General features: G+C 45.1%; 1 protein-coding gene across 3 annotated transcripts in view; it reads right to left on the bottom strand.

Moving 5' to 3' along the window:
* SAMD4A (sterile alpha motif domain containing 4A) overlaps window positions 1-16,290 on the bottom strand; it is a 224,930-nt gene extending 208,640 nt beyond the window's left edge. For all 3 annotated transcript variants that reach the window (XR_014819199.1, XM_021102232.2, XM_021102246.2), the window contains exons 1-2: window positions 16,060-16,290; window positions 14,197-14,826 (exon numbers count right to left, since the gene is read on the bottom strand). Coding sequence is in view for 2 of the 3 variants with exons in the window: in XM_021102232.2 (XP_020957891.1) it covers window positions 14,197-14,392 (196 nt within the window). In the remaining variant the exon portion in view is untranslated. The remainder of the gene's footprint in view (window positions 1-14,196; window positions 14,827-16,059) is intronic.
* Window positions 16,291-25,174: the final 8,884 nt, after the last annotated feature.

The following is a 25,174-nucleotide window of genomic DNA, read 5'->3' as shown; positions in this document are numbered from 1 at the left end:
CAGGCCCAAAGGTGGCTGGTATTTATCAATAGAACTGTGTTTATTTCAGTTCTTGCTAACAAGCAAAAGCCCTGAAAATGAGTCCATGGCTAAATTTTCCTGGACATTTTCAACACCCACATTCTTGAACTTTGTATCCCATGGGTTTAGTTGGTCATTTGAGCCCAGTGTCACCCCACATTTATATAACACAGAGCAGCTTACAAGGTACTTTATGCATATATGACCTGCTTCATCCTGGTAATAGTGACTTTTGTAAGCTAACTCCATGTCACAGATGAGGAAATTGAGGCTCAGAGAGTTTAAATCCTTCTTACCCCGTGATACATTTCAAAGTGATGATGCCAAGACCCTAACCCATATCTTCCATGAGGGAATTAAAAGTTAAGAGCATCTCTTTCTCTCATCTGGCCTTTATCACATACCTCTTGGCAACTGCACTAGGGTTATGATCTTGTCCTGGTTTAATTATTCCATCTTTAGATTATTTGGTTTTTCTCACATCCAAGATATAAGCCCCTTGTGGACAAGGGCTATGAGTAAAATGTCTTTGTATTCACTCATCCATTCTTTCAAAAATCTTTTACCAAGACCCCTGAATTCCAGGCACAAGATTAGGGGCTGAAGGATGAAAGTGACTAAGACACAGGCTAGTCTGGATGGTGAAGAATGGCAATGCCTTGGGACAGATGATGGAAAGGAGGTGCCTGCAGGGTGCCAATGAACACCGAGGAGTCAAGGGTCACTCCAGAAGGAGTCTCACTGGTCCACCACACCACCATGCAAAGGAACTGCTTCCCCGACCAGTGAATGAAATCTCTCCCCCAGGCGGCCGGGCAGTATCATGAATGGCACCCAGTTCTCGACTGGGATTTAGGATAACTCCAGAATGGCTGAGTCAGCTCCTGCATAAACCAAGAGGACATTACTGGAACTGTGATCAAAACATGCCAAAATAAAGCCAAACCTTCCTACACTGTAACTCTCTACCACTTCAACATATGTGTGCTAATCACTCTCCAAGGAAAACAAACATGTGCCTTATGGTGAGTAAAGAAACAAAAAAGCAGGAGGGTCTGGAAACAACCTCAAGGAAGGAGACTGGTGAATGTGGTCTCTGACACTCAGGTACATAGGCCATCCTCGTGCCTGGCACAGCCATTCAATATGGTGACCATGGTGACCAAGTCAGCCCTGGGAAAGAGATGGGAGTCCAAGATCTAGGTCAGAGATGCCAGGAAGCAACAGTCCTTCCCTACTATCAGGTCCCTCAGTCTTCTCCAATTTTCAAGAGCAGGGCTTGAGTAGATAAGGGCTCTTCCACCTCAATTTTATGCTGCTAGAAAATAAGTACAATTCACTCTTAGATCAACTATAACATAGGTTTTCCTAAATTAATCTCCAGAAAATTTCCACCATTCACAAACAATGGGAGAGCCTGTTTTAATTTACAGCCCTCAAGTTGGTGCTTTGCCCAATTCCAGATCCCAAGGAGATCCTGACCCAGCTCATCAATTGCTAGTTTGTCAAAGTCAAGGATGCCATGAGCTATTAGATAACACATTCCTCATTCTTTCCTCTCTGCAGCTTGCTGAGCCTGTTTCCTTCCCTGAGTCCTGCCTGTTCAGGCAGAGGCAGCAGAAGCCTCCTGTCCCATAAGTCTTCCTAATAGGAAGGGAAATGTTTGAATCAATGCCTTTCACTTAGCTTTTTTAAATGCCAGAGGAAAAAAGAAGCTGAGCTATATCAGCTACACAGGATTAAAATGTGATAAATAAGAGGGACATTAAAACGGACAAGCTGAAAAGAATTTTTCCAAGACCGAATTTATAAAACGTTATTAAAATCACCACTAAATATCCTTAAGAACTTTTCTTCTAAACACCGACATGTTTATTTACCAAGAACTAAAAGAGATCTGCAGTATTCTTACAGTAGTGAGGATTCAATTCAGGCTTTTAGATCAGACACATCACAGTTCACCTCAGCACATGTTCAACCAGTCTCAACATCAGTTTCCTCATCTGTAAAATGGAGACAATAGCTACTTTCTATTATATACACAGACTATACATTGTATTAACCTGTGTTGTATTATATGCATATTACACATACTTTGTATTATATGCATAGCATTATACATACACAAAATACGTAATTCAGAAATCATTGTTATGCACGTATAATGTGTTAGACTCTAGGTAATAATAAGCACATTACCTCATAAATCAACTATAATAAAATCTTTAGCTTTACAAAATAAAAACTAATAAGTACATTATCTATTGAAATATACATTTAATTGTCACAACCATTTTGTTCTGCTTTTTTGTATCGTGCATCTCTTCAATAACACGAGATGGTTGTGTGTATGTGCAGCCATCTATATGGTGCATGACACATAGAAAATGCTGTAAGAGGGAGTGAGGGAGAGAGAGAAAGAAAAGATATCTGCTACCATAGAAAGAATATCCTAGAGTCACTTTTAGAACTACACATAGAAAACCAAAAAGATCTGGAGACACAGATTGCAATTATGATTTACCTTTGCTAGTAAATGACTGACACCCTGGGAGCTTATCACTGCTCCTGTGTGAACCCAAAGAAGCAAGATTCCATTCAGTTCATTGAATCTTTTTTTTTTTTTTTTTTTATCTTTTTAGGGCCTCACCTGTGGTACATGGAAGTTCCCAGGCTAGGGGTGGAGATCAGAGCTACAGCTGCCCGCCATAGCCACAGCAATTCAGGATCTGAGCCACGTCCGCGACCTACACCACAGCTCACAGCAACTCAGGGTCCTTAACTCACTGCAGAAACAAATCTGACATTGCATCTTTTCCTAACTTCGGAGGCCCTCCTCTTCATGGTGACCTAGCCTCACCTCACCGGCTGCTTCAAAAACAAACAGAACATCATTCTATTTTGTATTTCCTAAACAAGGCGCCACAAACCTGCAGTGCAAACAGGTTAAGAAGTACACAAGGGGAGTTCCCGTCGTGGCGCAGTAGTTAACGAATCCGACTAGGAACCATGAGGTTGCGGGTTCGGTCCCTGCCCTTGCTCAGTGGGTTAACGATCCACCATTGCCCTGAGCTGTGGTGTAGGTTGCAGACGCGGCTTGGATCCCGCGTTGCTGTGGCTCTGGCGTAGGCCTGTGGCTGCAGCTCCAATTAGACCCCTAGCCTGGGAACCTCCATATGCTGCAGGAGCGGCCCAAGAAATAGCAAAAAAAGAAAAAAGAAATACACAAGGAACACACTGGAAATTGCTTGAAGACCACTTTTAAGACCACCCATACTCATTCACTCCTTCATTCCTTTACTCATATTATCTCTTTCTTTCTCCTATGCTCTGGACAGTTCTGGAAAAGATTTACCTTTATTTCTAACAGAAATCATAGAATCATAAGGTTAGAAGGGACCTCGGGGGTTACTGAGAGGTCACAGCTTCTTTTCTAATGAAACACCTACTGCGTCCCTACAGTGGAGAAGCCCACGGAGGGGTTCTGAGGCTGGACTTCTTGCTTCCTCCCTGACCAATGGAATGAGGACAGTTCAAACCTCATCTCAAAGGGTGGCTGGGATGAAGAAATGGGATAATTTATGGCAAGAATTCAGGAAGATGCCTGGCACAGAGCAGGTGCTCAGAAATGAGGAGCCGATCTTATGTAGAAGTGTTCTTCTGTGCTAGTATATCTACTACACACATTTAGTACACAATTGCACAACTGCATTTAGTATTGCACAATACTAAATGCTTGTCCATCTCTGATGAAACTCTAGTTGTCAGGTTTTTCTTTGAGCTAAATGAGCTTCGGCTTCTACACATATAAAATTGAACCCTTCAACTTCAAGGCAACCTTCTGGGGAATTAATGACAGTTGTCATGTTCTCTGCCCATCTTTTCTGCCAACCTAAATGTTCCCCCTGGTTCTCAAGAGCACCATCCTCCTCCTGCCTCTGGCCATATCCTTACTCATCCATCTTCCTCAAAGTGCGTGCTCAGAACAGCACCCCACACTCCAGGCTGGCCTGAAGAGAAGACCTGACCTGAATTCAGATATTATATATTGCATTATACACAAAATGTATTGTTAAAAGTGCAGTGGCTTTGGAAGCAACCACATTGTGACATTATTTATATCATACTAAGCTCTAAGTCTACTAAAAGCCCAAAGTCCTTTTCCTGTGTGCTACTGATAAGCCATGCCTCCCCCAACAAAGGTCTAAGGGATGCAAAGGTAGACTACACTTTTAGTGGTTTAATAGCCATCTTGTTATATTCAAGAAACTGGGATCAAGATTCGGTCATCAAGCCCCCAGCTATTTCTCTAGGTTCATCCACAAATTGGATAACTACACCTTCTCAGCCCAGCTTACACCCCAGTCCTTGCCATGGCTGCCAGCAGCTTCGGACAGGTGTAACCTGACAGGACCCTGCCTCTGTAGTACCACCTCTCTCTAGCTCTCTGCCTTGGGGCTTCTCTGACCCTACAGCTGGAATAACTGTGGTAAGGGCCCACACTTGCGGATGTGCAAACCTGGAAGTACAAGGGCTTCACACCTCAGGGCAACTCTTGACCCAGGGGAGAGGGGAGCCCCTTGATAAATGCCCACTGTGACTGTCCCTTCAGAGGCACAGTCTGCACAGCTCCTCAGAGGGTCCCAGGGGGCTGAGCTTCAGTGCCATGGCAGTGACCAGCTTGATCAAACAGCTCTCTGTTGGCTTTCCCTCCCCTCTGTTTCTCTCCTCTCCGGATCCCCATCCTGTCCCCCAGGATCACTGCCCAAAATAAACTACCTGCATGCCAACCCTTGCCTTAGTCTCTGCTTTCTTGGGTACCCCTGGCTGTCAGTCAACACAAATAATGATGTAGGACATGTGAGCCCAAGCACAGCACCAAAGACCCCCCTCAAGACTGAAGCCGGTGGAAGTCACTCTAATGCCACACAATTAGCCTCTCACCCAGCCCCCATGTCTCCATTTTACTCATCAAGAAATAAAGGGCTTTGTCAGAGGCTATGCTAAAACTTAGATATGGGATGCCAACCAGAATTCCTGCAATCTGCCCAGAATACAGAAGCCTCTCCGTAAATGCTATCTCCCTTCCCTTCCCATTCCCCCAACAAAAGGGAAATGACATTAATTCTCCATGACCCAGTCTTCCCATTCTTAGGAAAACCAGGCTGCTTCCTATTTCTTTGTCTAAATGCACACACATCAAGTTTCAAATACTCTCCCTGGTATCTTGCACAGGATCGGTATCAACCTCACATATCCGTACAAGGTACAGAACTGACTTTCTCCTTCCTTCTTTCCTTCCCCAAAAGAAATGTTATTCATGGAGCTTCTGATGACTCCCCCAGTATTCCCTTACAACTCTTCAGAAATTCACAAATGTTTTCCCATGGCCTCTCTAGTCACATATTTACATCATGTATTTTGGTGCACATATCACTCAGATGGAAATGTATACAATGAAAGTCCATACTCTGTATGTATTTATGCTGCACACACAATACTACTGACAGATCAGGATAAGCTGCTTCAGAAATTCCAATGATTGCACTTGGTGGGAGTACACTGGGGAAGTTGGAAGAGGTCTTTCCCATCCGGTTTCTGGAATTAACATTCCTATTCTTTCCAGCTCAACTTACAGTCCATAGCATCAGCAAAAAAAAAAAAAAAAAAAAAGAATCTTTCCCGGAGTCTTATTTTCCATGGGACACTGATCATTAGAATGCCTGGAAATTCCAGCAGGGGCACAGCCAAAAAGCTCGGGAAATGCTACAACAGAGCCCAGCTCAGCCTTCCACAACCCCAGACTCGATTCAAGCTGTGACCACCTCAGCCTGGGGAAATCAGATTTCAAAGTGCTCTCCTCGGAAGGTTAGCATTGGTGGGTAGAGATTGGCTGGGTTTTGTTTTGCTGGCGGGGTAGGGGGGGGCGTTCATCCACTTCCCATAAGCTTTCCTTTAAGTTTTCATTTGCAAACAAAAATCTTGTGATACTCATCCATAAAACTTGAAAGCCAAAGCACCAATTACCTCTAAATTCCTTTCTACCTCTAACAGTCTATGATCTGTCTGCTCGACGTGTGGTCCAGAGATCTGCAGTAGCAACAGCAGCTGGGAGTTTATTGGGAATGCAGGAGCTCAGCACCCCACCTCCCACCTCCCGCAGACCTCCTCAGTAAGAATGTTCGGTTTAACAAAATCCCCAAGCGATCTGTGGGCACGTTAAATTTTGAAAACTAGTTTAAGACAATTTTATCTTTTCCTGTAAGTGTTTAAGATGTTTCTTCTCAACACTAGTTCTAGTCCAAGTGATAGTAAACAGTATTCTACTGAAAGGAGCCAAAAGAACTATTACTAAGTCTAATATCCCAGATAATTTTAGGGATAAAAATTGGGATTGAGCTGATGTATTGTTTTCCTACTTTAAAGATGTTAGAAATCAGAGAAGTGTTTGGATTGATCCTTCTCCATTCAAGAAGTCATTCCTGATGGAGGACCAGCACCATGCTCCCCTCTAACAAATTCATACTCATCCTTCAGAGCTCAGGAAACCTGCTCCTTACATGGCCCACACATGGACTCCCTCTGCATGTGTGATTTCCTTAATGAAACTCTCATTAAAAGTACTAAAAAGGCAAGAATCTCATGAGCTCGAAACCATTCATTCCAAATGACACACGCAAGTTTACTTCTTGAATGACCCAGCCCATCCTGTTCTCTTCACATCACTCAACTCCAGTTTGTTCCTTCATTGAAACCACAGCATTTAGCAACTCTTTATAGTCCACCTATGACATATAGAGATCTTCCTCAGATTATGATGGGGTTACCTCCTAATAAACTTATCATGAGTTGAAAATGCATCCAATACCCTTAACCTGCTGAACATCATAGCATAGCCTAGCCCACCTTAAATGTGCTCAGAACACTTACATTAGCCCCTGGTTGGGCACAATCATCCAACACAAAGCCTATTTTATAATAAAGTTCATGACCCTCTCATGTAATTTATTGATGACTGCCTTGAAAGTGACAAACAGAATGGTTACATGGTTACAAGAGGCTGGAAGAGTGTCTCCCTTGTTTACCCTTGTGGTGGAGTGGCTGAGGATCATGCAACAGGCAAATCGAGAGAGCCTAATCAAAATTTAAAACTCCAAGAAAGGGAGTCTCTGTTGTGGCACAGTGGAAACGAATCCAACTAGGAACCATGAGGTTACGGGTTTGTTCCCTGGCCTCACTCAGTGGGTTAAGGATCTGGCATTACCGTGAGCTGTGGTATAGGTCGCAGATGAGGCTCAGATCCTGTGTTGCTGTGGCTCTGGCCTAGGCCAGCAGCTGTGGCTCCAATTAGACTCCTAGCCTGGGAACCTCTGTATGTTGCGGGTGCGGCCCTAAAAAGCAAAACAAAACAATTCCAAGAAAGATTTCTACTGAATGCATATTGCTTTTGGAATCATAAAGTCAAAAAATCATCTAATTCAAACCACTTCAAGTCAGGGGTCCTCTATGTATACATTGTTTTACATGCACGACTCAAGTGTAAGCTCCTTAAGGGGAAATCATCCCCCCATCTCTCCTCTGGACACAGTGCCCAGCTCTCGGCTGCAGGACTTGGTGAATTAAGAGGTACTGACAAACTTGGTCCCACAGTTTCTTACCAGATATTTTTCTCCGTGTACCAATTAGCAGTATTAAGTATTGTGTAAAAGAAGCCACTGAATCATTTGATTTTTCCCCTCCTGGTAATTCAAGAAAAGGAAAACTGTATAAAATGATGATACCTAGAGTGGGAACAAAATACTAGAATGAGCTTGAGAGTCTCAAGGAGTAAAACACACCTACCTAGAAGCAGCAAGGTCCTCCGAATTCCAAGCTGGCTCTTGGGGGTTCAGGCTTCAGAGCAAGACCCACCTTTACTAACATCAAGAGCAAGCTTGACTCCTCTGCTGAAAGTTCTGCTTTTCTTGGGAGATTTCTGTCTCAGGCAGCTTCCACAGAAGCAAAAAATAGCTCAGAAGAGACACCTCATTCTGCATCTTTGTGAATTGGATGAACTCGGTAAGGCCTTGGAAGGAATGATTAGAAAAGATGGACAGGAAGGAACAGGCTAAAAATTCAAAGTAAAGAAAAGTATATGTATGTATATTTCCTTTTTAGGGCCACACCTGTGGCATATGGTAATTCCTAGACTAGGGGTCAAATCAGAGCTGCAGCTGCTGACCTACACCACAGCCACAGCAATGCCAGATCCTTAATCCACTGAACAAGGTTAGGGATTGTACCCACATCCTCACAGAGACTATGTTGGGTTCTTAACCTGCTGAGCCTCAACCAGAACTCCAGAAATTATATTTTTAAAAGAAAAAAAGATTGCTTTTCTAGCAAATGAATTATGTAAGGCACTTCTCTGGTAGATGAAAACCTCCAAATGTCTCCTCAGGTCAAGGAGAAGAGGTATTTTCTCTTATCTGGTGTTGTCAATTCTCATTAAAATGACACTTCTGCAGGACATACTGGGTAGTTTTCATTTATTTCTCAGCCCTTCTGACCCTCATTTGTTTATTTACACATAAACAAACCAATCTGATTGCTGTTAGGTTTGCCTGCCTTCTACTTGCTTTGATGAGATCTGTTTATAACATATATTCAGTTGCTGAAGCCTTTGAGCATCCAAGTTAAACAACCAAATCCAACTTCTTCGAAATAAAGGTCACAAGTGTGTATGACCCATTCCCTGTCTCATCCCAGACCAATCCAAAGAAAATCACAACACCCGAAGTGTTTCAGATATAAAATCCCTATGTATTTCACTACACAAAATGATTTCTTCTTTTCACATTCACCAACTGAGGGGAAAACGTGTTGACAAGTTATTCTGGAAAACTGGGTCAGTGCAGTATTTTTTAAGGACCCAACATGATAGAGACTAGAACAACAAAGTTAAAATATAGAAGGTGGAGCAAAGGAGACTCATATCTTTTCAGCATTCCATGTCACCTTCAATCTCTTTCTGATAATCCTTTAGACAAAAGAGGTCCTATCATTTATGAAACCATTAATTATATAAATTCCATATAAACTGGAGGCAAATGTAAACTTGGCAGACAGAACAGGTACTCACCAGACCATTAACGAGTAGATTCCGGACAATAACAAGGTTTTATTAACTCCATTCTACAAATGAGAAAACTAAGGCTCGGAAATTGACAAGCCCAGTCTATTTCAAAATACATACTCTAAGAATCCTCTAGCCATACCCCCTTCCCGTGGATATAAATAATTAGCCCCCCCCCCCCCAGGAATACCTTCCCTCTCTCCCTCTCTCTCCCTGTCCTTCTTTCTCCCCATACAGCAATGAAAGCAACAAAGCTGCCTTAAACTGATGATGCCACCATGTGGCCAAAATGGAAACTGTCTAAATCAAACTTTGTCTCACTTTCCCTTATTACTGCCTCTCAGAGAAACACGTGTATATTAGAAAGCTTTTCCAAAAGTGTACAAAGAGGGAGTTCCCATTGTGGCTCAGTGGTTAACGAATCTGACTAGGAACCATGAGGTTGTGGGTTCGATCCCTGGCCCTGCTCAGTGGGTTAACAATCCCGGCGTTGCCGTGACCTGTGGTGTAGGTGGTGTAGGTCGCAGACACGGCTTGGATCCCACGTTGCTGTGGCTCTGGCATAGGCTGGAGGCTACAGCTGCGATATGACCCCTAGCCTGGGAACCTCCATATGCCATGGGAGTGGCCCTAGAAAAGGCAAAACAAACAAAGAAAGTGTACAAAGATACATACACTCCATCTTTTAACTCCCTTCCTCTTCCCTTCTCATTCTCAGTACCCCTCTGCCTAAAAGTCTTCTTGGGTTCTCTATCATCTCTACAGGATTATAGCTGGCAAGGTCCTGCACACACATGGCTCTGTTTTAACTTCTCTTAGAGCCTAGCATTCTGAACTACTTCTTGCACATAACCGGGCTCTTTTGTAAGTCAACACGTTTATAAATGCTATCCCTTCTGCTTGGAAAACACCTTCATATGCCTGCTCTGTACAATCCTTTTTACATATTAAACCAATCATTAGTCACCCTTCAAAGTTTAACTCAAGCACATCTCCTCTTCAGTGGAGTCTTCCCTGACTCCCCTGGGCCAATTAGCTGTAGGTTCTCAACGTTCCCAGAACCTCTCCACTAACGCTTTTTAATCCCTATTGCATCTGTGATACTGTATTAGTCATTTCTTCAACACTGGGTATCTACGTGCCAGAGACTGGAACACAGTAAGTTACCTTTGTATTCCCACTTCATAACATAGGGCCAGGAAAGCTGTAGGCAGTCAGTAAATGTTTGTTGAATGAAAAAGAGAAAGAAATACAAATAAGACCTTATCCTGGAAATATCATAAAGAAAGCCTATACTCTTCTGCTTTCCTTTTACTCAATTTGTGATCTAATATATCAACTCAGGTATGACCTACCTATACTATGGAAACCATAAAAATCATTAAACCAACATCTTCACCCTCTAATGAGAGTAAACACACCCATGAATTCTTTTCAACCTCCACCAATTATTTTTGTTGCCAACACTACCATTTCAGATAATACTTTCTCTTGTATTTTGTAATTATCAGTAACAATCTCTTTGCCATTTATTTACTATAAACATATGCAATTTCCCCACAAAACATGCAGTTTTGTGAGTTAATAAGTCTGTGGATTCACTTGTGAATCTCCATTTATTACACTTTCCACTGGAAAATATATTTCAAATAACCAGTCTTACATGAGTGCCACACAACCTATTTTTTCTTTGAAGAACTGTAAGTAAAGTCAGTGGGTTTCATTTTTAGGCATCAAATGACATTTCAGCACCAGAAACAATCATCTACAAACTGAGACTGGCCAGAATCTCAATGTTAACCTGGGCTGGTGGCAGAAGGGCACATATGTGAGGTTATGAAGGTTCTGGAAACAAGCTCCAACTTTAGCGAACCGATCATGACCAGTATCCATTGACCAAACTTGGAATGACACACACACACACACACACAAATCCATAAGGACAAACTAAACTCATGTTCTTTGGATCTCAGATGATCATGAACCTGAGGCAAAGGATGAACAGGTGAACCACTAGAATCTCAATAAATCCTAGATTTAAAAGAATGAAAAGTTAGTATCAAAATACATCCCATGGGTCTCAAAGAAACCATATTTAATGTGAAGGATTATCTCTCTCTACTTATAGTTAATCCTGGAGAAAACAGGGCCAAGTTCACACTATTACTAATTTTTTGTTGTTGTTATACTAAGATCAAGCCCCAGATATGAATTTTGTTCCCATTCACAGAGTTTTAAAATCTCTCAACTCCAGAGAAATTGCGTGTTTAATTGAAGATTACAAAATAAAGTAGCTGATACATGATGATTTTGGTATAGGAAACCTCAGCCAGCCAATGAATGAGTCATTCTACACAGCCTAGTTTTCTGAATGGGTAAGAGCTTTATATACCAAAAGAGTTTTGGAGGTCGATTACCTTGAGTGTTAGTATTTTCAATGTTTATGGCACATTTCCCTCTCTTCTCAAAGAGTCTATTTTTAAAACGTATCTTTTTTGGTAGTTCACTCTCATTATTAGTAAAGCAATTACTGATTTATGTTATTACAAAGTCATGTCTGCAGGGCTATTGAGAGTTTCTATCTTACTATTCCTAAATGTTCAGGGCTTTTGCTCCCAATTCTTGTATCTAAAGTTATAATTTTTCTGTCTCCTTTCTAGTTGTCAAGCTGTCAGGAGTCACTTTTCACTGCTGGTGACAGCAATCCTTTACCCCATTCTAAATGTGCCACACCATAGATGCTAAGGATTATTTTTCAAACTGAAAAAAAAGTTAGGATTGTCATCTAAAATAAGAGTAAGGTCTAAAGAGGGTCCGAAGTAGTCTCCCATACTTTATGCCATCTATTCTGGTTGCTGAGTAAGCATTTTTGCCTCTTTCTTGGTTCTTAGCTGGGTTCCAGATGCACGAAAGAGCCATGCTCCAGACTCAGGGACTCTATAATAAATCTTCCTCTTTACGATCCCCACAATGCAGAAGTAAACCAAACAATCACATGACCTCACTAATGAATTTCTGTCCTGGCCACCCAAAAACACAAGTACCAAGTTTCCAAGGAAGCAAAATGCCCAAGTTGAAAGATTAACCTAGAAACTGGAAAATGGTCCTTATCTTACATAACAGTTACGGTTTCATATATCTACAGCATTTAGCCTCATGAACAGGTAGGCAGCTTATACAAATAAAGTATGGTTAAAATTTTTTGGAGGGAAAAATTACCAAATTGTTTTTAGAACTCACAGAAGTTCAATTTTTTCCTCTTAGATTAACATTTTTAAGCTAAGCAACTTCTTTTTAATTCTATATATCTAATTGCTTCACCTACTGAACTGACTGCTGCTATATTGGGAAGTCTTCTCTTTTACTCAAAAGGGAAAAAATGTTGCTTTAACATTTGAGTAACCTAAAGATTAATTATCATTATTTTAAACCTATAAACCTCCCTATAAGCACTGAGGTCAAGCATTCAACATAAATCACTGTCTTTAAATTCTTTGCATTCCATAAAACGCAAAAGTTTATATAACCTTATCCATCGAACCTGAGAAAGCAAAAATCAAGCAGGTGATCCAGGCTACCCTGTTACATTAAGAATGGAAGCAAAGAAGAGTAGGTCATCAGTTATCCTAGTTATGTTTCCACACCCTTAAGAAGGAAGCCGACCCTTCAGCTATTTATAAATACAGACTAGAGGGGAATGGCCCACCACTGCCACCCTTGTGAGTAACCAGAGGGGTGGGCTATTAAGCTCAGGCAGAACCCCAGTGGGGCCTGTGGGATTCCCTCAAGGTGGCCCACTATACTCGGCAACATAGAATCCTCTGGGTGCAGTCCTATCTGGTCAGGAAAAGGACTGTGAGGATTTTCAGTGGTCACTTCCAGCCTATGATTCTATATATGGAAACATCCCATACTAGTGTTTCCAGCATCATGAGCACCATACCAGGGAGGAGGAGTGAGGAGCAGGCCAGCTCTCCTCTTGATGTCCTGCCTGCACACTCACTTTAGTGTCTCCCAGGCCCTGCTGCCCTGGACTGGACCTTGTCATCAAATGGCAGCCCAGACCTCTGCTGAGTCTTGCAGGCTGGCGGCTCTAACATGGAACAGCTGGAAAAGGACCCTGCATTCTTTTCTCTACGTAAACACTGGGGGCTCTGTTCACCATCCTGCTGCAGCATGAACTAAAGATTTTCCCCCATCCAAAATTACAACCAACAGGCCTATTCCCCATCCCCCATGCTCACCCCTGATATAATTTCAGTCTGTCACCACACATGCAAATAGTAAATAGCAAAGAGCTGAATCTTCCGAGTGTATTCACTTTCTATACTAGTCGAGGTGTCTGTATACACCAGCAGGGTGATAGGAAAGAATTCTGTTTATGTTCAGTAAAGTTTCTTGACGAAAGCATTAAGGACCCTAATTCCTGCCTGCCACCTATGAGACCCTTTCTACAAATACGAATAACGTCTTGATGGTTAAGTTTAACCACTTAGTATGCGAACGAACTGTAAATATCATTTCAATAGTCTGTAGCATCACCTACATATTATTCTGAAGACGGAGCTATAAAACTGGAATATCCGGGGGGGGGCGGGGGAATGAATAATAAAATTGAATGTTCATATATTCCTCATACAGCCTAATAAAGGGCAGTCCCGGGTTTCTTCATGTGTTGCTGAAATCCAGAGAGCCACGTTGCCCAAAAGAAGAAGGGGGGGAAAAAAGCCCAGAAAATCCAGACTCTACGTGACCTGACTTACTTATTTCCCAGGAAACTGCATGAGAGAAAAATCAATCATTCATGCTACCGTAGCTACCACACGGAATGGACTGAAGGAGTTTACAGTGGGCAAAAGACCCAAGGGCCAGCAGAGGTAAGTGGGCGGCAAGGTCTGGGGCGGGGGTGAATGGGGGGAGATGCCAAGGGCCTGGGGGCCTCGCCTTTGAGTCCCCGGGGACCAGAGAGCAGGGGCGGGGCCCAGGCCGGAGGCTGGGAAGCCGGAGTTCGGGGTGGGAGGGCGGACCGGACAGCAGGACGTCGGCGGCAGCGCACTTACCGGGACTGTTGGCCTCGCCTTCGAGGACGTGCAGCTCGGCGCAGTCGGCCAGCGAGTGCTCCAGGCAGAGCTGGAGGAAACGGGCCTGGGTCTGGCTCACGCGCTTGAGCAGCGACAGCAGAGCAACAGTCTGCTCGCACTCGTTCCAGCCCTTAAACCAGCCCGCCAGCACCCCGACCTGGTCGCGAAACATCATGGTTAGGGGGCGGCCCTCGGTCTACAAAGCCCCCTGGGCGCCCCAGCCCGCCCCGCCCGCCCCAAAGTTTGGCGGAGCCGCAGCCCCGCGGCCGCCCGAGACGCGTTCCGGTTCCAAGGTGGCTCTGGTGCCCGGACGCTGCAGGTATTGCCTCGGCTCCTGCCTCTCTCGTCTGGTTTCAGTTACGTTCCGGTGATTCTGGCTGATTTCCCCCAGAGATGATGACAGACAGTAGCACGGAAATGTTTCTTTTTAAAAAAATAGCGATTAAAAAAATTTTTCCCCACAAGGCACACAAACTGAATGAATGCTCTCTTTCCCCCCCACCCTTCTCGCGGCTTCGGGATGGTGATTTCCGGCGTCCGGGGGGGTCTCTTCCCCGCTGGGCGGCAGCTCGGACCCTTCACACCCGCATTCCCGAGCGGCGATCACCACTGGAAGGAGAGAAAGGGCTGCAATGAGACCTCGGCCAGCGAGGGAGCGCGCTCGGGAGGGGATGGAGGGGGGCGCCCCGAGGGGGGTTTGGTCCCCCAAATCCGGCTGCCCCTCCACACCCGGATGCTGGAGATGAGCTATTCCCCTTCTGGGAATGGCAAGAAGCCTCCTTCCCAGGTGCGTGAGGAGACCCCAAGGCTTCCTGTTGCTGCTGATGCGAATGCCTAGTGCTCCCCACACACCCCACCCGGAGTGGCCTTGGGGGCTGTGCTTGCGAAAGCCCGCACCAGCAACAGATCTTCCTCGAGCAGAAAACTTGCAATGCGGCTGCGAAGGGGCGCGGGGGTGGGGGTGGGAGCTAATGCAAAGCAGAGGCTGAAGCAGCAGCAGCCAGAGTTCCTTCCTCCTCCTCCTCCTCCTCCTCCTCTTATTCCCCCTCCCCCCCCTCCCCTTCGCCACCACCTCCTCCTCCTCCCGGAGAAGCAGCCGAACGGCTGCAGCTCCATCTACAGCAACAGCCAGCATCTCCACCGCCAGGCGCCCCTCTGGATTTAGGCCGTGAGCGGCCGCGGCAGCAGCTCAAGACAAAAATAAACTCTCCCCACCCAAAGCTCCGAGCCCAGCGGGCGGAGGCTCAGCCGGAGCCCCGGCTCCCCCGCGCCGTGCCGCTCCAGCCCACCCGGGATGTCTCCGAGGGCCTACTTCGCCCTGAACGATCAAATGAGTGCGTGCGTGTGCGTCTGTGTGTATGTGAGTATGTACGTGTGTGTGTGCTGTAGGCATCCTGCCCCCGCTGCCGCCGCCTACGGGCGGGTCTGTCCGGCCCAATGCCTCGCCCGCGCGTCCCAGGCCGAAGGCGGCACAGACACGAGCGCATGCCGAGCGCGGGTCTGCCGGAGCCCACAGCACTGCCTCCCCTGGTGGGCAGGGTGGCTCGGCAGGGACTGCGGCTCCACGACGCTGGCACACGCCCCCAAACGACTGACAAGAAGAAAAGTTCGGTTTCGAGGGCTCCCCCAGTCCTAAACCAGTCCGGGTGGCCGCCGGGGGTGGCGGCGGCGGCGGCGGCGAAGAGGGACTAGCAACTCAGCCAACCCTTGAGGGGCGGCTCACTCCCAGCATCCGGTTTCCCCGCTCCCAGAACTTCCCGAGCGGAGGGGGCACGTCCCCCGGGAAAAGGACCTAGGGCCCCGCGGGTCCCCTCCCTGGGGCAAATGAGAGAGGGCGCTCACCTCGGAGCGGTTCATCTCGGCGGCTCGGGGCCCCAAGCGCGGGTCCGGGACCGCGGCAACTCTCAGCGAGGTTGGGGACGCCCGAAGCGCGGGCTGCGGGCCATGCCGTCGGAGCGGGCGGCGCTGAGAGAGCGCAGCGCTGCGGGTCCCAGCCGCCGCTCCTGCTGTCTCCAGTGTCGGCTGGCGGAGGACTGAGCCGCCGGAGCCGGAGCTCCCCACATGCTACTGATTAACATACACCATTACATCATGGGCTTGGCAGGGAGCGCCCGAGCGGGGGGAGAGGAACCCGGGCGGCGGCGGCTGCACACTGGGGGAGTCGGGGGAGGATCCCCGGACCCGGCCGGCGGCGAGGGTGGGGGGCGGATTCCTTAGCGGGGACCAGAAAAGGGGAGGGGATCGAAGAGGGAGGAGCCGGATGGCGCAGTGGGGTAGGGTTGGAGGAACAGCGGGGGGAGGGAAGAAGTTTGGAGAAGGGGAGGGGTCCAAGTGAATTCCTCCCCTCGACCGCCCGCGAGTTCTGGAGGGGTTGGGGCGCTGGAGCAGCTGGAGAGCAGGCGGAAGGGGACTTGGAGGGCGCTGCAGCGGAGTCGGTGCTGCCACAGGCTGCTCGTCCTTGGGAATGTGGTTCGCCGACTCGGGTGACCCCTTGCCCTTACTGGGGCCCGGGAGTGGCAGGGTCCTGGGGTCACCAGCGCTAGGGGCGTGGAAGGGTTCCGGGGTTCGCGGACCCGAAGAGCGGAGGAGGCGGAGGGGCGGTATGCAACGCTGGACGTGCCTAGGCACCGGGCTCCGTGCGGCCCGTGTCCCAGGAGCGCGAAAAGTGCCGGGAAGCTCACCCCTCTCCTGGGTCGGGCCTTGGATGCCCTTTGCTCCTGCGCCGCTCTCCCCTGGGGAAGCCGCCAGACTTCTGGGGCCAGCCGGCGAGCTACGTCTGGCGCGCGGGCTGCAGCTGCGGACCTTGAGCGGAGACGAGCGCCTCCCCGGGCGGCAAGGAGGCAGACGAGGCCACCTGTCAGCGCGTCTGAGTCACCGGGCTGGGCAGCCTTTACCTGGACCTGCTGAGTGCGCGAGGCCGAGGCCCGGCAGGGGCTTCTTAGGTCCTGGCCGCGCAGAAAAGGAGGGGGATGGGGATGGGGCTGCGGAGCCGAAGCCAGACGGCACAGAGAGAGCTGGGAAAGCGCCCTCCGGTAATAGAGGATGGGTCAAAAATACACTAACACCTGAAAATCGCTTTGTCTTCTAACTTTAATTGATTATTCACAGGTAGACTTGATAACCAAATCCTTGCTATCCGTATTTTCGAGCATTTCTCCAGCACCTTGAGGTTTTGTTTATGAGTACTGAGAAATTAGTGAAACGCATGCCTCAAACCTGGCCCTCCCTGCTCTTGTTAATATAGTATTTTTTTTTTAATTATTGGAGTATACTTGACTTAAAAGTTGTTAATTTCAGGCATAGAGCAAAGTAAATCACACATATACATTTATATGTATTTATATACATATATATCCATTCCTTTTTGCTAATACGGATTTTTTTTTAAGATAAAGTATCTGAGATATTCTACTGATTAACACTTCCTTCTTTAACTCCAGCATATGTCCCTAGATTTTCAATCCTTCCTTCCTTCCTCAAACCTAGTTTTTGCACCGTTTAGTTCCTGTCAGACATGTAACAGTGCCTAACCATCTGTCGGGGGTATTGAAAGGAATTGTGGAGTTGCAAAAATTTAGGTGTCACCATTAAGATAGGGTGTGTGAATAATTTTCTTTGGCTAATTATTAACCAGCCAGTAAAGGTATCTTCATAATTCAATGAATATTGTGCCCTAAAAGCAAGAATTCTAGAGTCAATATTTTAATTTTGTTTTACAGAGGCAGAGAAGTATGACATATTTTTTCCAAGACATCACCCTCACTAGCTAGTCCCTATTAATAACTTTTATCAGGAAATGGGGAGAAGTTTTAGAGAATGTCAGATCTCCATACATACCTTGATATCAACCGCAGCCAAAGCAGTTCTCCACCTGGGGCTTTTGGAAGCCACCAAGAGTGATTTTTTTTTTAAGAAAGTGGAAAAAAATCAGTTTCGTTAACTTATTTTTTGTCTCCTTCAGGTAACCAAGTGAACAGTAAAACTAAAAAACAAAAACAAAACCTTGAGGCAAATTAAGAGTTCTACTTAAAGGGAAGAAAGAAAATACTGCCACCTACTGGAAAAGTGTACTGCTGACAGCAGCAAGAAAGGATCTTGACTTAGCTAAATTTTGAGCTAGTTTAAAAAAAAAAAAAAAGAGGAGCATGACATGAGTTGCCAGCCTGCTTTGTTTTTGGTGGGTTCGCCATACTTGTGTTATCCCTTGCCTCTGGGCCTTTTCCCTGACGGGATGGGGAGTAGCGATAAAACCCAATGTTACTGCTTCACTGTCCCTTACAGAGTGGTCAGGACTGAAGGAAGGAAACTAATACTATCAGCTAAATGTATATTTTTCTATTAAATGGGGAATTTTTCCTATATGAACCTGTACACAGCTAACAGTCTAACAATGACTAAATATCGATATCACTTGGAAGAGGAATTTTAGGGCAACTTCTAACTTCCAAAGAACTGATGATTCTAATCTGGAAGGAATGGGATACTGGTGAGCTAGAAACATGGCTGGGGGGCGAGAAAAACATCTCTTGGTTGCTAGAAACAAGCCCAGGTGGTTCTCTGTACTCTACTCGGGAAAGGTACAGAACCAGTGATGAGCACCAAGGTGAAAGCAGGTTTATGCAGGCCAGGATGTAAAGAAGGAATTGACCAAGAAAAGACTGGACTTGGCTGACTGAACAGAAGTGCCCAGGAGTGAGGAAATTTGAGGACTGATTGAAAGCGAGCCAAGCTGGCATTTACTTCAGAGAGAACTCTTTCTATATAATATTTTCACACTAGGATCTAGTGTGCTTCCTGAAAAGTAGGCCCAGCTATAGTAAAGCAGTATCTGTAATAAGATTATCATTTAAAAATAACTGTAAAAAAATTTAAAATAGGAGTTACCGTTATGGCGCAGTGGGAAACGAATATGACTAGGAACCATGAGGTTGTGGGTTCGATCCCTGGCCTCCCTCGGTGGGTTAAGGATTCAGCATTGCCATGAGCTGTGGTGTAGGTTGCAGACATGGCTCGGATCCTGCGTTGCTGTGGCTGTGGCGCAGGCCGGCAGCTACAGCTCCGATTGGACCCCTAGCCTGGGAGCCTCTATATGCCGTGGGTGTGGCCCTAAAAAGACAAAAAATAAATTAATTAAATGTAACACCTGCTCTTATAAGTTTGTTAGGAGGTCTGAAAATAACTGGCACATTATTTGGCACATTGTAGACACTTTATAGATATTAGTTTCCCTTCTTTATATATATATGCACAAATTAGAGTATGTTAATTTGGCTAATTTACATCTTGGGTCTGCCTCACATAGAAACACTCTTTATTCATTCTTCAAAGACATGCCCTCTCAAAAACCATGTAATAAGGCCTAGGACATGATTGCCAGGGCTTGAATCAGGATTCAAAGGGATGAAGAGAAAGATGTGGAGGAAGAAACTGCAGAACTGGTGACAGATGGAATGTGGGAAGGCTAAATCAGGAGTCAGGTCTGCTAAGATAGCAACAGTGAAAGGCAAGCTGGGTGAGGCCCAGGAGCCGTGGCTTAGGGAGACTAAACTTGAGTTCAGATCTCATTAGAAGGAGTTCGGAAATATCTCAGTGTTGGCAGAGGCAAGCATTCAGATAGAAAGCTGGTGTGCAGTTAGCCCAGGGCAGAGTGGTAATGGCCTGCACCAGTTTCCTACACCTCTGGCATGTTTTTATACTCAGGGCAGAGTGGTAATGGCCTGCACCAGTTTCCTACACCTCTGGCATGTTTTTATACTCAGGGCATCCTGGCTGCTGGCTGGCCCAGGGCAAACCTGGCTGGGCAAGCCTCAGGTGAAATAGTGGGAATTGGGGAATCTGCTTTCTTTTTTCCCAGAAGACCTTACCATTCTCAGGACAGTTTTACAATTTTCTTTCAGTTGCTCAATTTAGAGAATTCTACCCCCCTAAAAGACTTCTCAAACCCTGTTTGAGGTAAATAGAATTCCACTACCCAAATGCCATAACAGGTGTGATTAGTTACTCTTTAGGAGTCATGTTGCATCCATGAGAAAAAGGTTTTTTAAAAATTTTTGACAAAATAAGTCTAACACAGAGTTTACTCTTTTAAGCCTTTTAAGTATAAATTTCAGTCACATTAAGTACACATTGTTTGCGCAGCCATCACCTACTATCCATTTCCAGATCTTTTTCATCTTCCCAGACTGAAATTCTGTTCCTGTTAAACAATAAATCCCCATTCTCCATCCCCTGAGCATCTGCTAACCACTATTCTCCTCTCTGTTTCTGTGAATTTGACTATTCTAGGTACCTCAAATAAGCGAACTTACACAATATTGTCCTTTAGTGTGTGGCTTCCTTCACTTGGCATGATATTTTCAAAGTTCATCCATATTACAGCATATATTGGAACTTTATTTCTTTTTATGGCTTAGTAATATTGCATGAAGAAAACTTTTGAGACAGCTTTCTCTAGAGTGGAGTTAAATAAGAAGGGTGAATTCTATAGAACATTTAGTCAGGCACACTGTCTTTTGGACTAATTTCTAATGAGTATAATCCAAACCAATTAACTCTACTTAAGTAAAATATAAATACAAGCAATTGAACCACAATTTCAAACACAAATGCAGATTTCACACTTTTAAAAATAAAAAATGTGTGAAGCATTAATTACAGTTTTTTACAGTAAAACATCTTATAAGGTGTCAGATAAATTTTCAGATAAGTACTGTCAGAAGGTTAAGTGTGAGTGTTGCAAAACTACTCCTATTTACAGGATTTGTATAGATGAGGAATACAAAAGTAAGAGCTTAGACCTTTTAGAGAGATAATTTGTCCCAGATTGGCATGAGAGAAAGAAAGTAAAAATTACCCATTGTAGGGAGTTCCCTGGTGGTACAGTGGGTTAAAGATCTGGAATTGTCACTGCTGTGATGTGGGTTTGATCCCTGGCCCAAGAAGTGGAACTTCTGAATGCCAAGGGTGCAGCCAAAAAAAAAAAAAAAAAAAAGAAAAAAAGAAAGAAAAAAAAAAGTTCCCTATTCTAGAAGTCATCAAATCCTTATTCTGATCTTGGTTGTTGACTCAAGAACTGCAATGTCTTTTCCAATTGAACATGCAATTGAAATGCGGTCCCAGTTTTAAATAGCTGAATTTTTTTTTTTTTTTTTTGCCTTTTTTGTCTTTTGTCTTTTTGAAGGCCACACCCTCGGCACAGGGAGAGTCTCAGGCTAGGGGTCTAATCCGAGCTGTTGCCGCTGGCCTGCGCCAGAGCCACAGAAATGCAGGACCCGAGCCTCATCTGCGACCTACACCACAGTTCATGGCAATGCTGGATCCTTAACCCACTGAGCGAGGCCAGGGATCGAACCCACAACCCCATGGTTTCTAGTTGGATTTGTTTCCACTGCGCCACAACTGGAACTCCCAAATAGCTGAAATTTTTAAATGTACAAGTCTAAAGTCATAGTTCCAACATCCAAGACTCCCCTTTTCCAGATTCTTTAAAGCAACCTCTTGATGATAATAACATTCCAAGGCTGCTGATACCAACTTTCTCCTAACCAGCTACTACCGTTGCACTGGATACTGTAAATATTGATTAATCCCATATTGTCCACATCTTTGGAAGGTTCCCAGTCAGAAAATTTATGAGAAACTGCCTGAATACACATTTACATTTTATTGCAAGATTTCTCAGAGCCTTCATTATGGTAATGTCCATTGTGCTCTTCGGGAGAATACGGTATAGAGCAGGTCCTAAACTTTCTTGAGCCCAGAATACATTCTTCACAAGTCTTGTAGTAGAGTGCTGCCTAGGATATGTTCTAGGAAATGCTGGGTCTAACAATGCATTCAAGAAAATCAATATATTGATGAAAGAATTTAAAATTGTACTTATTTTCAATGTTGCAAAAGCATGTGTTTTTCAGACAATGTAGGAAGGGAACTAGTGAGTAAGAGCACAAACTTCAGGCAAAACAAAACAAACCCCAACTGAATTCAAATCCTAACTCTACCACCTGGTAGACGTGAACTATGGGCTATTTAACCTCAATTGATCTCAGTTTTCTGCCTACTTTAGTAAACTGAGCCAGGTATATAGGAAGTAAAGTCAAATTGTATCAGAGTAGCCAGGAGACAGGTAACACCAATTATTTTATCAGAGATCATGACTATAACTGAAAGTTCAAAGGAGAACATGGCGGCAACTCACAGGTAGCAACTGCAAGAAGCAGCTACCATCTACAGGGCTGGGGAAACACAGTGAAGAAGTGGGAATTATAAAAACCCAGAAGTTTGGGGAGTTCCCTTCCTAGCTCAGCAGTGAATGAACTCGACTAGGATCCTTGAGGATGCAAGTTCGATCCCTGGCCTCGCTCAGTGGTTTAAGAATCCAGTGTTGCCATGAGCTGTGGTGTAGGTCACAGATATGGCCTGGATCTCATGTTGCTGTGGCTGTGATGTAGGCTGAAGCTGGAGCTTTGATTCAGCCCCTGGCCTGGGAACTTCCATATGCCACAGGTGTGGCCATAAAAAAGAAATATGTGTATATATATATATATATATATATATATTTATACACACACACACATAAGCGAAAAGCCTTCAGGTGACTTTAGTCCTCTGGCCTTTGAGTCACTTTAGTCATTTGGGTCTTCCCAGCTAAGGTCCAGACAGGCCCACCCCTGCCATACCCATCCTAATACCTGATGACAGAAGCTGTGAGCATAATAGAATGGTAATTTTTCTATACAACTCCATTTTGGGATGGTTTTTGTAAGCCCATTCTTCTGGTTTCCCTTCTACCTCACAGTCTATTTCTCAGTCTACTGGTTCCTTCTCAATCCCCCTGAATGCTGGCGTAGCCCCTCAGTCCATGGACAATTTCTACTCCTGTGCTCACTCCATGGGTAATATCACGAAGATTCTTGGCCTTAAATACTATGCTGGAGTTCCCATCATGGCGCAGCAGAAACAGATCCAACTAGGAACCTAGAGGCTTTGGGTTCAATCCCTGGCCTCGATCAGTGGATTAAGGATCCAGCGTTGCCCTGAGCTGTAGTGTAGGTCACAGACACGGCTCAGATCTGGCATTGCTGCAGCTTTGTGGTGTAGGCTGGCAGCTGTAGCTCCAATTAGACCCCTAGCCTGGGAACCTCCATAAGCTGAGGGTGCGGCCCTAAAAAAAAGCAAAACAAATTAATTAATTAGTGCTATGCTGATGACCCCCAAATTTAGCCAGGCCTCTCCTCTGAACTTTAGAATACTATATTCACCAGTCTGACAACCCACTTGGATTGCCATATTATGGCACCCAAAACTGAACAAAAACTGCTCTTTTCTTCCAAATGTACCTTTTTCCAATTGTTTTCCATCTCAGTCCATTGTACCTCTCTGCCTTGTAGTGGTTAAGGCATCTTTGCCTCAACTATATGGAGGCTCATTTCCTGACGACCTACCTGTCTCTATAAAAATTCCTGGTGAGGGCTGCCCTGACACTGTGTTTGAGGTGGAAACCTCTCTTCCATCCTTCACATTCCACTCACCCAGCCCAGCTTTGATTTTCTCCACAGCTCTTAGCATCCCCCTGATGTGCTTTGTCGTCTGCTAATTTGTCTCTCTCTCAACTAGAATGTAAGGTCCATGAAGGCAGGGGTTTTTGCCTATTTTTTTTTTTTTCACTGCTGTATTCTCATGCCCACACTTCAATGGGTAATGTCTTCGGCACTCAGTAATTGTTTAATTATTGAATGAATAATCAAATGTGTTTAGGAAGCAGAGATGGATGAGATCAAGAACACAAGTAGTTTCAGCCTCAAAAGTAGATGTAATATACCTCCTCTCTGGGGGAAGAGAGAAAAGAATGTCCACTGGCTTTGAACATCTAAACAAAGTAGTAACAATAATACCTGCCACCCACAGAGCTTACTAGATGCTATGCTCAGGTCTAAGTGCTTCACACATATTAACCACTATATACTTCTCATCAGCTTATAGGTGGGTTCTATTATTATCATTTTTACAGATGAGGAAAGTGATTGTAGTGAGGTTAAGTAACACCCCTTGGACGAGTGGCAGAGCTGAGATAAAAACGCAAGATATGTGACTTTGGAGTCTATCATCTCAACCTGCCTTTTGAAGGTTCTTTACTGAAAGTGTGCTGAGTACAGAACTTGACAAAAGTGGAAGAGAAATAGCCATTGGGAGTTTGACAGGTGGTCCATTAAGAAAATAAAGGAGTTCCTATTGTGGTTCAGCGGTAATGAACCCGACTAGGATCCATGAGGGCAAGTTTCAAGTCCTTGCCCTGCATAGTGGGTTAAGGATCCAGGGTTGCTGTGGCTGTGGCATAGGCTGGCAGCTGCAGCTCTGATTGGACCCCTAGCCTGGGAAGTTCCATATGCTGCGAGCGCAGCCCTAAAAAGCCAAGGAAGGAAGGAAGGAAGAAAGGAGGAAGGAGGAAGGAAGGAAAGAAGGAAGGAAGGAAGGAAGGAAGGAAGGAGAAAGAAAGACAGACAGACAGACAGACAGAAAGAAAGAAAGAAAGAAAAAGAAAAAGAAGGAAGGAAGGAAGGAAGGAAGAAAAATAGAAGGATTGTTGAGCAGCAGTGAAGACTTGGAAGCAACTAAGCAACACGGTTTCATGGTGGACTCCAGTAACTGGTTAGGCCACTCGACTTTGTGGTAACAGCAGTAAAGAAACAGCTGAGGGAAGGCAAGTTTGTGGGTTGCTGGGGGAGGTAGAGTAGAGAGGAGAAGACAGTGGGGAGGAAAGCAAGCTAAGATGATAACACATTTGAAACAGTTGAGCTCAGAATCCAGAAGCAGACTAATGGAGTATTAGAACAGACTCAGGGACCTAGGAACTGGAGATCTTGATGACAAGAAAGATTGAGGAGAAATGTAATACAGGGAGGTATGGAAAGAGACAAACTCAGTGTTCAAAATCTAGGTAATGGAGGTAGGGAATTAA

Source organism: Sus scrofa, chromosome 1 (genome assembly GCF_054392235.1).
Source record: "Sus scrofa isolate SSC_HxYL_T2T_F1_AM1 chromosome 1, Sscrofa_HxYL_maternal_Yorkshire_Landrace_v2.0, whole genome shotgun sequence".
Classification (NCBI taxonomy): Eukaryota; Metazoa; Chordata; class Mammalia; order Artiodactyla; family Suidae; genus Sus; species Sus scrofa.
This window is presented reverse-complemented; position numbering and strand designations above follow the sequence as displayed.